The sequence below is a fragment of the Colobus angolensis genome, unplaced genomic scaffold, assembly GCF_000951035.1.
Source record: "Colobus angolensis palliatus isolate OR3802 unplaced genomic scaffold, Cang.pa_1.0 Scaffold5, whole genome shotgun sequence".
Lineage (NCBI taxonomy): Eukaryota > Metazoa > Chordata > Mammalia > Primates > Cercopithecidae > Colobus > Colobus angolensis.
The window spans coordinates 35140953-35155038 of record NW_012118487.1 but is presented as its reverse complement, the minus strand read 5'-3'; the positions used below and the strand labels follow the sequence as shown (position 1 = coordinate 35155038).

Sequence of the window (14086 nt, the reverse complement as noted above, 5' to 3'; positions counted from 1 at the left end):
TGATTATTGTTTAATTCAGCACAGCAGCAAAAGAACAGTACTTTAAAAACCTGAGTCAGATTGTTTTACCCCACTGTTCAAAACTTGCAGGTAGATTTTCATCTTACTCAGAATAAAATCCAGAGGGCTCATGATAATCTTTGAAGTCACACATATTCTTGCCACTGTTCGCCTCTCTGCCATATCCTACTTTTCTCCCCCTTGCTGTCTTCCCTCAAGCCACGTGACCTTCTTGCCATTCCTTGAAACGCTGAGCATGATACCACCTCCTGGTATTTGTACTTACTATTCTCTCTGCCTGCAGTGTTGTAACTGTCTTTATGACTTACTCCCCCACTTTATTCAGGTCTCACAAAAATATACCTTTTCTGAGGTTTTCCCTGACCACTGTATCTAAAACAGCACAAGTGTGAACACATATACACATATATGACCATGAACATTTATGACTATATGACATGTATATTTGTTTGTTTTTCCCAACTAGAATGTAGGCTCTATGAGAGCAGGGAGCTTTTGTCTGTTTTGTTCTTCACAGAACATCACAAAATATACTATATATCTGAAATTGTACCTAGCACATTATAGAGTTTGATAAATTAGTTGAACTGATGAATGTGTGAGTGAGCAATCACCATTCTAGCCAAGTTGCTTTACTTGCAGTTTCTAGAATATATGACTCTTTTTCCACTCTGCTTCTTATTCCTCCTATTGAGGAGCTCTCCTTAACTATATTCCTAATCTTATTGTACAAGATTTAGCTTAAATATTACCTCTGTTAAGTTTTTCATCTTAGTGCTCACAACATTGTTTCCCTTTTTGTGCTCACAATACTGATTATAATTTTTTATCTACCAAAAACACTTTCAAGTTTCTAGAAGGCTACAAACTGATTTATATTTCTGTTTTATCTCATGCACATTGCCCATAATAGTAGGCGTATAGTAAATACGTGTTGAATCACCGGCTGTTTTTAGGAGGAATGAAGTGAGAACATAATAGCATAATTTGAAAAGGTAGTGATTATTTAGATAGCTGGATCTTAGTCTTCCTGATTAGAGTCCAAATACTAGTGCATGTATATCTCTTATTTGCAAAGAACAGAAACTTAACTTCAGTAGCCACAGGTAATCTAGATATAGCATGAGAATGCAGTGGCAGGAAGGAAAATAGGAATTTCAAAAATGCCAAGACCATTAAATGGAGAAAGGATAGTCTCTTCAACAAATCATGCTGGAAAAACTGGATATCCACATGCATGCAAAAGAATGATGTTGGACTCTTACCTCACACCATATACAAAAATTAACTCAGAATGAATTAAAGACCTAAATGTAGACCTAAACCTATAAAAGTCTTAGGAGAAAACAGAGGAAACGTTTTCTGACATCTGATTTGGCAGGGATTTCCTAGTTATGAAACCAAAGCACAAGCAACAAAAGTAAAAATAGACAAATTGGACTACAAAATGAAAAACTTCTGTGCATCAAAGGACACAGTAGAGTGAAAAGGCAGCCTATAGAATGGGAGAAAATATTTGCAAGTTATATATTTGATAAGAAGTAAATATCCAGAATATATAAAGGATTTGTATAACTCAACAACAACAGAAATCCCCCTAACAACCCAATTTTAAAATGGGCAAAGAACTGTAGCTGGTGTGGTTGCAAGTGCTACCTCCTGACTGATGGACAACTGGCACAGCCCATTACAACATCTGCAGGCAAAACAACACAGCGCTCAGGAAAGAGAAAACCGTGGCATGACCTCAACTATTGCCATTGCCTGCATCACCCTGGCTAACTAGAAGGCCTTGAGTCTGTTCATGTACCCAGTACATTACTACTACTACTGGCATTTGAGAAAGGCAACACACTAAGGCTCTTTATAACCGAGGAAGTCTCAATCTACGTCACTTCCCTCCCACCCCCATCGGTGCTGCTGCTGGTACCTGCTGCTGGGAGACTAAAGGACAGGTTATATCACTGAATCTATTGCAGACATTCCCCAGCACCAGCCTGGAGCATGGCAGCTGCACTGAGCAACTAGACCCAGCCAAGTAGCAGGATTCACAGTATGGCCCTCAGGGACTGCTGCTCCTAGGGGAAGGGAGTGAGTGAGTGAGCCATATTAAGGGAGTACCCCGTGGGACAAAGGAAACTAGACTGCAGGCCTTGAATCCATGAATTTTCTACTTGTAGGAAGTTTCTTTCAGCAGAGGCACAGTGTACTTCTTGGCTTCTTGGCTTGGTAGAGAAAGTGCAGCTCTACCTCAACAGTCAGGCAGTCCTGGTGCTCCTGAAGGGTGTTGGAGAAGATTACTTCTCCCTCTTGCCCACCACTGCAAACATAGCTACAGCTTCTCCTAGGGAGCTCTTTGCGGGGGCCTCTTTAGACAACATTTCTGGAACATTTCAGGGTGACTACATCCACATAGGAGGAGTGCCTTCCAGATTCAGGCTTGCATGAGAGGTAGAGTCACAACTCCTCTGTATGTGGAACATCAGCATTCCTGCAGATGAAAAGATGCGCCTGTTTGTGATCTCAATAGCTGGAACACTGGGGCAAGAGTGTGACTGAGAGGTAGATTGCTTTCCTGCTGACTTGGAAGAAGAGCTGTGGTGGCTGCCTTACCCCCAAAGAAGACCTCAGTGCATTTCACTGAGAGCTTCCTCAGCCACTTCTGTCAAGGCTGGGACCTCTGAGCACCACATTGCAGTATTGCATTTACCCGCCTGCCTTTGCTGCAGCCAGTTTTTACCCCTGGGCGCCTCCTACTGGCATGAAGCCTGAACTGTTCAACCCAGTGAATAAAATACTGGGGAAAAAAATTTAAAAAGTGCACACCACTGGGGAACAAGATAAGCTTCATGAGACCTCTGCCATTCCAGCCCCACAGGGGACAGTGAGCCTTCTCACACACTGTATTAGTTTGTTCTTGCATTGCTATAAAAATACTACCCGAGACTGGGTAATTATAAAGAAAAGAGGCTTAACTGGCTCATGGTTCCACAGCCTGTTCAGGAAGCATGGCATGGGAGGCCTGAGGAAACTTACAGTCATAGTGGAAGGTGAAGGGGAAGTAGGCACATCCTATATGGCTGGAGCAGGAGGAAGAGAATGAAGGGGAAGTGCTACACACTTTGAAACAACCAACTTTCATGAGAACTATCACAAGAACAGCAAGGGGGAAATCTGCCCCCATGATCCAGTCACCTCCCACCAGGCTCCTCTTCCAACATTGGGGATTACAGTTCAACATGAGATTTGGGCAGGGACACAAATCCAAACCATATCACACACCCAGCACATTTCTCCTGCAACCAGCATCTGGCAAAGCCATCACACAAACATTGTACATAACCAAGGAACTCATACAGAGTCTTCACCACTGAAAGCACCCAGAGCTGAAGCTAAGTGACAATAAGCTACAAACACTTAAGTCACATCCTCAAGGTGAAGAAAAGGAAATTTTTAAAAGAACCCAGTACAATAAAAAATAAATTCAAAAAGAGTTAGAAGAAATAGTCTGCCCACATGAGAAGGAACCAGAAAACTAATTCTGACAATATGAAAAAACAAGGAGAGTCACCTCCAGGAGATCACACCACTTCTCCAGCAGTGGATCCAAATTAAGATGAGATCTTTGAGATACCAGATAAAGAATTCAAAAGGTTGATTATTAAGTTACTCAGTACCAGATAAAGAATTCAAAAGATTGATTATTAAGTTACTCAAGGAGATACAAAAGAACAGAAAGGTGAAAACCAATGTAAATTTAAAAAAACTTTAGGATATGAATGAAAATTTTCTAAATTAATATTTTAAAGAAAAACCAACCAGAACTTCTGGAAGTGAAAGACATATTTAGGGAACTACAACATGCAGTGGCAAGCTTTAACAATAGATTAGATCAAATAGGAAAAAGAATTTCAGAGCTCAAAGACAAGGCTTTTGAATTAGCCCAGTCAGACAAAATTTAAGACAAAAGAATTAAAAGAAATGAACAAAGTCATCCAGAAATAGGGAATTATATAAAATGGCCAAACGTAACAATTATAGGTGTTACTGAGAGAATAAAAAGAAAAAAAAAAAAAAAAAGGAAAACTTATTTAAGGGAATAATTAAGGAAAACTGCCTGGCCTTGTTAAGAGATTTAGACATCCAAATACAAGAAGCTTAAATAACTCCTGGGAAGCTCATTGCAAAAAGGACATCACCAGGGCATATAGTCATCAGGCTACCTAAAGTCTGCATGAAGGAAAGAATTCCTAGAGCAGTTAGACAAAAGCATCAGGTAACCTGTAAAGGAAAACAAACTAACAGCAGACTTCTCAGCAGAAACCTTACAAGCCAGAAGGGATTGGGGTCCTATCTTTAGTCTCATTAAACAGAATAACATCCAGCAAAACTAAGTTTCATAAATGAAGGAGAAATAAAGTCTTTCTCAGACAAGCAAATGGCAAGGGAATTTGTCCGCACTAGACTAGCCCTACAAGAAATGCTAAAAGGAATTCTAAATCTTGAAACAAAAGATTGATACACATCAGAATAGAAATTTCTGAAGGCATAAAATTCACAAGGATTTCATATAACAATAATACAGTGAAGAAAACAGTCACTAGGTAACAATATGATGATCTATTTAAAAGATACAGATTGGCAGAATGAATAAAAAATGGCAAACCAAGTATCTGCTGTCTTTAGAAGACACACATAACACAAAGATTCTTACAGACTCAAGGTAAAGGGATGGAAAAAGATATTTCACACAAGTTGAAATCAGAAGCAAGCAGAAGTAACCATTATATCAGATAAAACAAACTATAAAAGCAACAGCAGTAAAAAAAAAAAAAAAAGACAAAGAAGGTCATTATATAATTGAACAAGAAAATGTTACAGTCCTAAGCATATATGCACCTAACTTTGGAGCTTCCATGTTTGTAAAGCGATTACTGCTAGACCTAAGAAAAGAGACAGACAGCAACACAAAAATAGTTTGGGACTTCAACACTCCGCTGGTGACAGTAGACAAATCATTGAGGCAGAAAGTCAACAAAGAAACACTGGAGTTAAACTACACTGTAAAACAAATAGATCTAACATATTTATAGAACATTCCACCCAGGAACCACAGAATAAACATGATTCTCATCAGCATACACAACATTCTCCAGGGTAGATCACATGATAGGCCTCAATACTTTTCTAAAAATCGGAATTATATCAAGTATCTTCTCAGATCACAGCAGAATAAAACTAGAACTCAATTCTAAAAAGAACCCTCAAAACTATACATAGACATAGAAATTAACAGTCTGTTCTTGAATGATGTCTGGGTTAACAATGAAATAAAGATGGAAATTTAAAAATTGTTTGCAGTGAATGATAACAGTGAAACAAGTTTTCAAAACTCCTGGGATACAGCAAAAGCAGTGCTAAGAGGAAATGTATAGGGCTAAACACCTACATCAAAAAATATGAAATATTATAAATTGACAACCTAACATCACACCTCAAGGAACTAGAGAAACAAGAACAAACCAAACTCAAAGCTAGCAGAAGAAAAAAACAAAGATCAGAGCATAATTAAATGAAATTGAAACAAAAAAATACAAAATATCAATGAAACAAAAAGCTGGTTCTTTGAAAAGGTAAGCAAAATTGATAAACTACTCGCTAGATGAACCAAGAAAAGAACAGAGAAGATTCATATAATCTCAATTAGAAATAAAAATGGAGACATTACAACTGCTACCACACAAATACAAAACATCATTCGAGACTACTATGGACACCTGTTATGCATACAAACTAGAAAATCTAGAGGGATTAGATACTTTCCTGGAAGCATACAACCCTTCAAGCTTGAATCAAGAAGAAATAGAAATTCTGAACACATCAAGAACAAGCAGTGAGATTGATTCAGTAATTAAAAAAATAAATAAATAAAACAGCCAATTTTAAAATGCCCACAGCCAGATAGAGACACAGCTGAATTCTACCAGATATTCAAAGAATTGATACCAATTCTGGCTGGGCACAGTGGCTTATGCCTATAATCCCAGCCCTTTGGGAGGCCAAGGCAGAGATCACTTGAGGTCAGGAGTTTCAGACCAGCCCAACCAACATGGTGAAACCTGTCTTTACTAAAAATACAAAAATTAGCCAGGTGTGTAGCGTGTGCCTGTAGTCCCAGCTACTTGGGAGGCTGAGGCAGGAGAATCACTTGAACCCAGGAGGCGGAGGCTCCAGTGAGCTGAGATCGCACCACTGCACTCCAGCCTGGGCGACACAGCAAGGCTCCATCTCAAAAAAAAAAAAAAAAAAAAAAGTACCAATTCTACTGAAATTTTTCCAAAAAATTGAGAAGGATGGATTGCTACCTAAGGACATAACAAAAAAGAAAACTGCAGACCAATATACCTGATGAACATAGATATAAAAATTCTCAACAGAATATTAGCAAACTAAATCCAATAGCACATCAAAAAAATAATTCCCCATGAGGCCAGATGCTGTGTCTCCCACCTGTAATCCCAGCACTTTGGGAGGCCAAGGTGGGTGGATCACTTGAGGCCAGGAGTTCCAGACCAGTCTGGCCAACATGGTGAAACCCCCTCTCTACTAAAAATACAAAAATTAGCTGGAAGTGTTGGTGCAGGCCTCTAATCCCAGCTACTCGGGAGGCTGAGGCAGGAGAATCACTTGAACCCAGGAGGTGGAGGTTGCAGGGAGCCGAGATCATGCCGCTGCACTCCAGCCTGGGCGACAGAGCAAGACTCTATTAAAAAAAAAAAAAGTAAAAAGGTAATTCCCCATATATCAAGTGAGTTTCTTTCCAGGGATGCAGAGATGGTTCAGCATATGCAAGTCAATAAATGTGATTCATCATATGAACAGAATTAAAAACAAAAACATATGATCATCTCAATACATGCAGAAAAAACATTTGATAAAATTCAGCATCCCTTTATTATAAAAACCTTCAACCAACTAGGCATAGAAGGAGCATACCTCACAATAAAGCCATATGTGACACACTCAACAGCCAACATCATGCTGAACAAGGAAAAGTTGAAAGTAATCCCCCTAAGAACCGGAACAGGGAAGGATGCCCGCTTTCACTGCTTCTATTCAACATATTATAGTACTAGAATTCCTAGCTAGAGCAATCAGGCAAAACAAAAAAAACAAAGGGCATCCAAATTGGAAAAGAGGAAGTCCAGTGATCTCCGTTTGCCAATGATTGGATACCTAGAAAACCCTAAGGACTCCTCCAGAAGACTCCTCAATCAGATAAATGAATTGAGTAGTCTCAGGTTACAAAACCAATGTACACAAAATAGTAGCACTGTTATACACCAACAACAATGAAGCAGAGAATCAACTCAGTAACTCAATTCCTTTTACAATTGGTGTGTGTGTATATATATGTGTATGTATATATGTATGTGTATATATATGTGTGTGTATGTGTGTGTATATATATATGTGTGTGTATATATATACACACCACATATACATATACACACACACACTTAACCAAGGAGGCAAAAAATCTTCACGAGAACTACAAAACACTGCTGAAGGAAATAATAGATGACACAAACAAATGAAAATACATTCCATAAGAATCTGTATTCTGAAAATGACCATACTGCCCAAAGATTCGATGAAATTCCTATCAAAATATCAGCATCATTTTTCACAGAATTAGAAAAAAAAATCCTAAAATTCATACAGAACCAAAAAATAGCCCAAATAGCCAAAATCCTAAGCAAAAGAAATAAATCTAGAGGCATCACATTACCCCACTTCAAACTATACTATAAGGCTATGGTAAACCAAAACAGTGTGGTACTGGCATAAAAGTAGATACATAGAATAATAGAACAGAATAGAGAACCCAGAAATAAAGCCAAATACAACCAACTGATCTTTGACAACGCATGCAAAAACAGAGTAGCGAAAGGACACACTATTCAATAAATGGTGCTGAAGAAATTGGATAACCACGTGTAGAAGAATGAGACTGGACCCTTGCCTGTCACCACATACAAAAATTAACTCAAGATGGGTTAAAGACCTTAAGATCTGAAACCATAAACATTCCAGAAGAAAACCTAGCAAAAATTCTTCTGGACATTGGCCTAGGCAAAGAATTTATGACCAGGACCCCAAAAGCAAATGCAACAAAAACAAAGATAAATAAATGCGACCTAACTAAACAAAGCTTCTGCACAGCAAAAGAAATAATCATCAGAATAAACAGACAACCTACAGAATGGGAGAAAATAATTTGCAAATTATGCATCAGACAAGGAACCAATATCCAGAATCTACAGGGAACAAGTAATTCCATTAAAAAGTGGGCAAATGACATGAACAGACATTTCTCAACAGAAATACACAAATGGCCAACAAACATGAAAAAATGCTCAACATCACTAATCTTCAGGGAAATGCAAATTAAAACCACAGTGAGATACCGCCTTACCCTACCCAGAATGGCCATGATTAAAAAGTCAAAAGACAGTAGATGTTGACATGGATGTGGTAAAAAAGGAATGCTTACACGTTGCTGGTGATAAAACAGTATGTAGAGATCTCAAAGAAGTAAAAGTTGGTCTACTATTTAACCCAGCATTCCCATTACTGGGTATCTACCCAAAGGAAAAGAAGTCATTGTATCAAAACTGCACATAGGTGTATTACATCACAGTTCGCAGTTGGAAAGTTATGGAATCAACCTCAGTGCCCAACAACCAATGAGTAGATAAAGAAAATGGGGTTTATATATACCATGGAATACTACTTAACAAAAAATGAAATAATAACTTGCAGCGACTTGGATAGAACTGTAGGCCATTATTCCAAGTGAAGTAACTCAGGAATCAAAAACCAGATACCACATGTTCTCACTTACAACTTAGCTGTGGGTGCATAAAGGCACACAGAGTGGCATAATGGACATTGGAAATTCAGAAGAGGGGGAGGGTGGTGGGGAGTGAGGGATAAAAAACTATAGGGTACAATGTACAGTACTCGGGTGATGGGTGCACTAAAACCTTAGACTTCCCTACTGCCTACTTTATCCATGTAACCAAAAACCACTTGTACCCCTAAAGCTATTGAAATAAAAAATTTTATTTAAAAAACTAGAATTACAGTATGATTTAGTAATACTACTTCTGGGTATATATACAAAAGAATTGAAAGCAGGATCTTGCAGGATCATTCACACCCATGTTTGTAGCAGCACTGTTCACAATAGCTAAACGTTTGAAGCAACCCAAGTATCCATCACGGGATGAATGGATACATATATGTGGTATATACATACAAGAAAATATTACCCAACCTTAAAATGGAAGAAAATTTTGACACATGCTACCACATGGATAAACCTTGAAGACGTTATGTTACGTGAAATAGCCAGTCACGAAAAGATATTGTACAATTCCACTTACCTAGAGTAGTCAAATTCATAGAAACAAGTAGAGTAGTGGTTGTCAGATGCTGTGGGGAGGTGGAAAATGGAGGGCAATTTAATGGGTTATAGTGTTTCAATTTTACAAGATGAAAAAGTTTTGGAGATTGATTGCATAACAATGTGAATATACTTAACAGTACTGAACTATACACATAGGTTAAGATGGTAATTTTTATGTGTTTTTTACAATAATTTTTAAAAAGAATCCAGAAACAATTCTTTCATAAGGTCATAATTTAGAAGCAGTAGCAGATTTAGACAGCATTATTATTATTTTTAATGAATCAACTTTATTTTCAAGAGCAGTTTTCACAGCAAAATTGAGGAGAAAGCCCAGGGAGTTCGCCTGTACTGCCTGTTTCCACACATGTATAACTGTTGACATCCTTCGCTAGAGTGGTACATTTGTTACAATTGATGACCTTACATTGACACATCATCACCCCAAGTTCACTCTTGGTGTTGTAGACTATGGATTTTGACAAATGTATAATGACATGTATCTGCCACTGTAGTATACAGAAAAGTTTCTCTGCCCTAAAAACCCTCTGTGTTCAGCCTGTTCTTCCTTCCTCACTAATTTCTAGCACCGTCTCATCTTTTTATTGCCTCTATAGTTTTACCCTTTTCAGAACGTCATATAGTTGAAATTATACAGTATGCAGCCTTTTCAAATTGTTTTTTTTGTTTGTTTGTTTGAGACAGCGTTTTGCTCTGTTGCCCAGGCTGGAGTACAGTGTTGTGATCTTGGCTCACAGCAGCCTCTACTCCTGGGCTCAAATGATCCTCCCACCCCAGCCTCCCAAGTAGTTGAGACTACAGGGATGCAGCAGCACACCCAGCTAATTTTCGTGTTGTTTGTAGAGATGGGGTTTCACTGTGTTCCCCAGGATGGTCTCAAACTCCTGGGCTCAAGCGATCCGCTACCTCAGCCTCCCGAAGTGTTGGGATTACAGACATGAACCACTGCACTTGGCCTGGGTTCTTTCATTTTGTAATTTGCATGAATTTCCTCTATGTCTTTTTGTGACTTAATAGCTTATTTATTTTTAGTGCTAAATAATCTTCCATTTATGTAGGTACCACATTTTATCTGTTCACTGAAGGGTCTCTTGATTGCTTCCAAGTTTTGGCAATTATAAATTGTTATAAGTAAATAAGGCTGCTGTAAACATCTGTGTGTAAATTTTTCTGTGGGTAAGTTTTCAGTTCATTTGTGCAAATACCAAAGAGCACAATTGGTGAATCATATGTAAGAGTATGTTTAATTTTGCAAGAAACCGCCACACTGTGTTTCATAGTGGCTGTACCATTTTGCATTCCTTCTAGCAGTGAGTGAGAGTTCCTGTTGCTTCACATCCTTGTCAGCATTTGGTGTTGTCAGAGTTATGGAATCTGGCCATTCTAATAGGTTTGTTATAGTATCTCATTGTTTTAATTTGTAATTCCCTTATGACATATGATGTTGAACATCTTTTCATATGCTTACTAGCCATCTTTACATTGTCTTCAATGAAACATTTGTTTGATAAAACATCAGGATCTTTTGCCCATTTTTAGTTGGGTTGTTTTCTTAATGTTGAGTATTAAGAATTCTTTGTATATTTTAGATAACAGTCCTTTATCAGATGTGTTCTTTGCAAATACATTCCATCTATGGTTTGTCTTCTCATTCCTTCATATTGTTTTCTGTGGAGCAGAAATCTTAGATTTTAATGAAGTACAGCTTATCAGTTTTTTCTTTCATGGATTATGGCATCGGTGTTTTCTTTCATGGATTAAAGTCATCACCATACCCATGGTCATCTAGGTTTTCTCCTATGCTATCTTTACAAGCTTTATGGTTTTGCATTTTGCGCTTACATCTGTGATCCATTTTGAGTTGATTTTTATGAAAAGTGTAAGGTCTTTGTCTGGATTCATTTTTTGCAGAAATGTCCAGATATTGCTAAATGTCTCCAGGAGAGGGGAGAAATTCCTCCTTGGTTGAGAATCACTGTTATAAATAGATCAGTTTAAATGATAGTAGAAAATTCCACTGAATTTCATTTATTTTTGCATGTGGATGTCCAGCACCAGTATTCCAGCACCATTGTGGAAAATACAGTCTTTTCACCATTGCGTTACCTTTCCACTTTGTCAGTGATAGTTGACTACATTAATGTGGGTCTGTTTCTGGGCTCCCTATTCCACTGACCTATTTGTTCTTTCACCAATACCACATTGTCTTGTTTACTGTAGCTTTCCAGCTAGTCTTGAAGTCTGGTAATAGACACAGAATTATTCTGATAACACTTGTCAACTAAAGTTTGTGGATTTTTAGGCTAGTGATCTGTTACCAACCTAATTCTACTCTGCACTGTGCTCTCCTTTATCTTCGCAGTCCTCCAGTTGGAAAAATAGAGCTGCCGTAGTTGAATTAACAACCAAGCTTGGCTTTCTGTAATTTTTTTTTTTCCCAATTATAAGTGGTGTTCTACCATAACACTATTTAAGAGGCAAGGATAGTGCCTGTGGTACCTACAACAAATATGTAACTTGTTTTTAATTAAGAAGTTTAGGTTAAGTGAAGTTAAAGCAGCCAGATGGAATTTTAAAATTATGTAGGTATTCTGTTTATTATACAAGTATTTGGTAGGTTGCAATGATAAAAAATATTAAAACAGTGGCTTGTAAGTACTATAAACATGAATACAGTCTTTATGATTTAGTATTAGTTATGCGCTTTTTTTCTTCTTTTGTTTTAGGAGTCTACCATGGCTCAAGAATCTCCCAAAAATTCAGCAGCAGAAATTCCAGTGACTAGTAATGGAGAAGTTGATGACTCTCGTGAACATGGCTTTAATAGGGTAAGAATACTTTTCTTTCTCTTAATGCAGAGAATCATGATAAGCCTTTAAATGTTGAGATGAAAGTAATAGACAAAATATAATATAGGATTATTTTCTTAGATTGGCTTCAGTCAGGAATCTAATGTTATTATATAGGGATGACAAGGAAGGCAATTTTAGTAGTTTGTCAAGATTAAGCTCCAGGCCAGTAAGCTATTAGGTTTTGGTTTATCTTCAGTAATTGATCAGCACAAGAGTATGTCTGATGATTTTGGTATCTAACTTTATAAGACTACTTAATTCTGTTTGTAAAAAAAGATTATCCTTTTAAAATTGGCACTAATATCTTTTCTATATGTATGCCATTTAGTACATAATTTCTAAATAGCCACTTCTGATTTTGCTGTTCATTTTCTAAAGTGCCATACTTGACTCAGTGGAAAATGGTATTCGGGGTTCATTTAATTTTGATCTGTCTCTCAGTTGAAATTTAATTTTAGTGCATTTTAGTGGGAACACCATGGGTTTGAAGAAAATCTGGGTTCAAATTTCAGCTATGCCACATTTCTAGCAGCATAACCTTGTGACAGTTATTTAATCTCTTCAGGTTTTTGTTTTCTAATCTCTGTAATGAATATCTTATTTACTTTCGTGAAGATATTAATATTAAATGAGATAAGTAATATGTCTAATAGAGTCATAGAAATGAAGTGATGGTTACTTCTGGAGATACTTGCATTAAACATTCCTTTTTATGACTTTTGATATAAGTGTACAACTTTAAAAATAGAGTTTTCATATTTTTGAAAAAGTAGTGGTTGAAATGTACTTAAATTATTGTGTAGTTTAAATAGTACTCTTTACTACGTATGTTTAAGAATAAAATATTTTAGTTTAGCAGAAGGTGATAACTTAAATCAGAATTTCTCAGTTTTAGCACTGTTGACATTTTGGGCCAAATTATATTTTGTTGGGTCTATTGGCCTACGCATTGTAGGATGGTTAGCACATCTCTGGCCTCTTCCTACTATTTAATAGATGCCAGTAGTACCCTGCAGTTATGACAAGCAAAAATGTCCAGACATTGCTAAATGTCTCCAGGAGAGGGGAGAAATTCTTCCTTGGTTGAGAATCACTGTTACAAATAGATCAGTTTAAATGATAGTAGAAAATTCCACTGAATTTCATTTATTTTTGCATTAACGATCTTTTGAAAGGACCTAGTATGTCTTCAAGCTTGAGGTTTATTTTAATGGCAAGTGCTTTGACTTGGTTTCTGAGCACTTGTGGTCCAACATGGTGTGACTCATAGAACCAAGAGACTTTTAAATTCTTGAGCACACAAAAGAAATTTTCAATTCAGATTTTAGTCTTTCCAAGACATACCTACATAATACGAAACTTAAGTTAGCATCAATAGACTATACCAATTACTTTATAAACTTTTATTAATTTTAATACTAATTATGCCAAGATTCAAGCTAATGATTTCTTCATCTTATTTTTGGTAACAACTCTTTTTGCAAACTTACTATGCAAGTATTTACTATCTGCTCTGTACCAGGTACTGGGAATATACAGTGAACAAAAATATCTGTCATCAGGTAGTTGATATTTTAAAAGGCAATCTGATGAAAGCTAAGGACCTTTATCCAAGAATAGTGCAATAATACATAGAAAATGTTGCATTCATGGTTAGGGAAGTCACTTGCCATCTTAAGCCTGTTTTTCTTCTTCCTGTTCTTCTTTTTTTTTTTTT

General features: G+C 37.0%; 1 protein-coding gene across 7 annotated transcripts in view; it reads left to right on the top strand.

Moving 5' to 3' along the window:
- ARFIP1 (ADP-ribosylation factor interacting protein 1) overlaps positions 1 to 14086 on the top strand; it is a 128732-nt gene that overhangs the window by 36479 nt on the left and 78167 nt on the right. For all 7 annotated transcript variants that reach the window (XM_011959786.1, XM_011959782.1, XM_011959788.1 and 4 more), the window contains one exon: positions 12244 to 12345. In XM_011959786.1, coding sequence (XP_011815176.1) covers positions 12253 to 12345 — 93 coding nt within the window. In that variant the 5' untranslated portion in view covers positions 12244 to 12252. The remainder of the gene's footprint in view (positions 1 to 12243; positions 12346 to 14086) is intronic.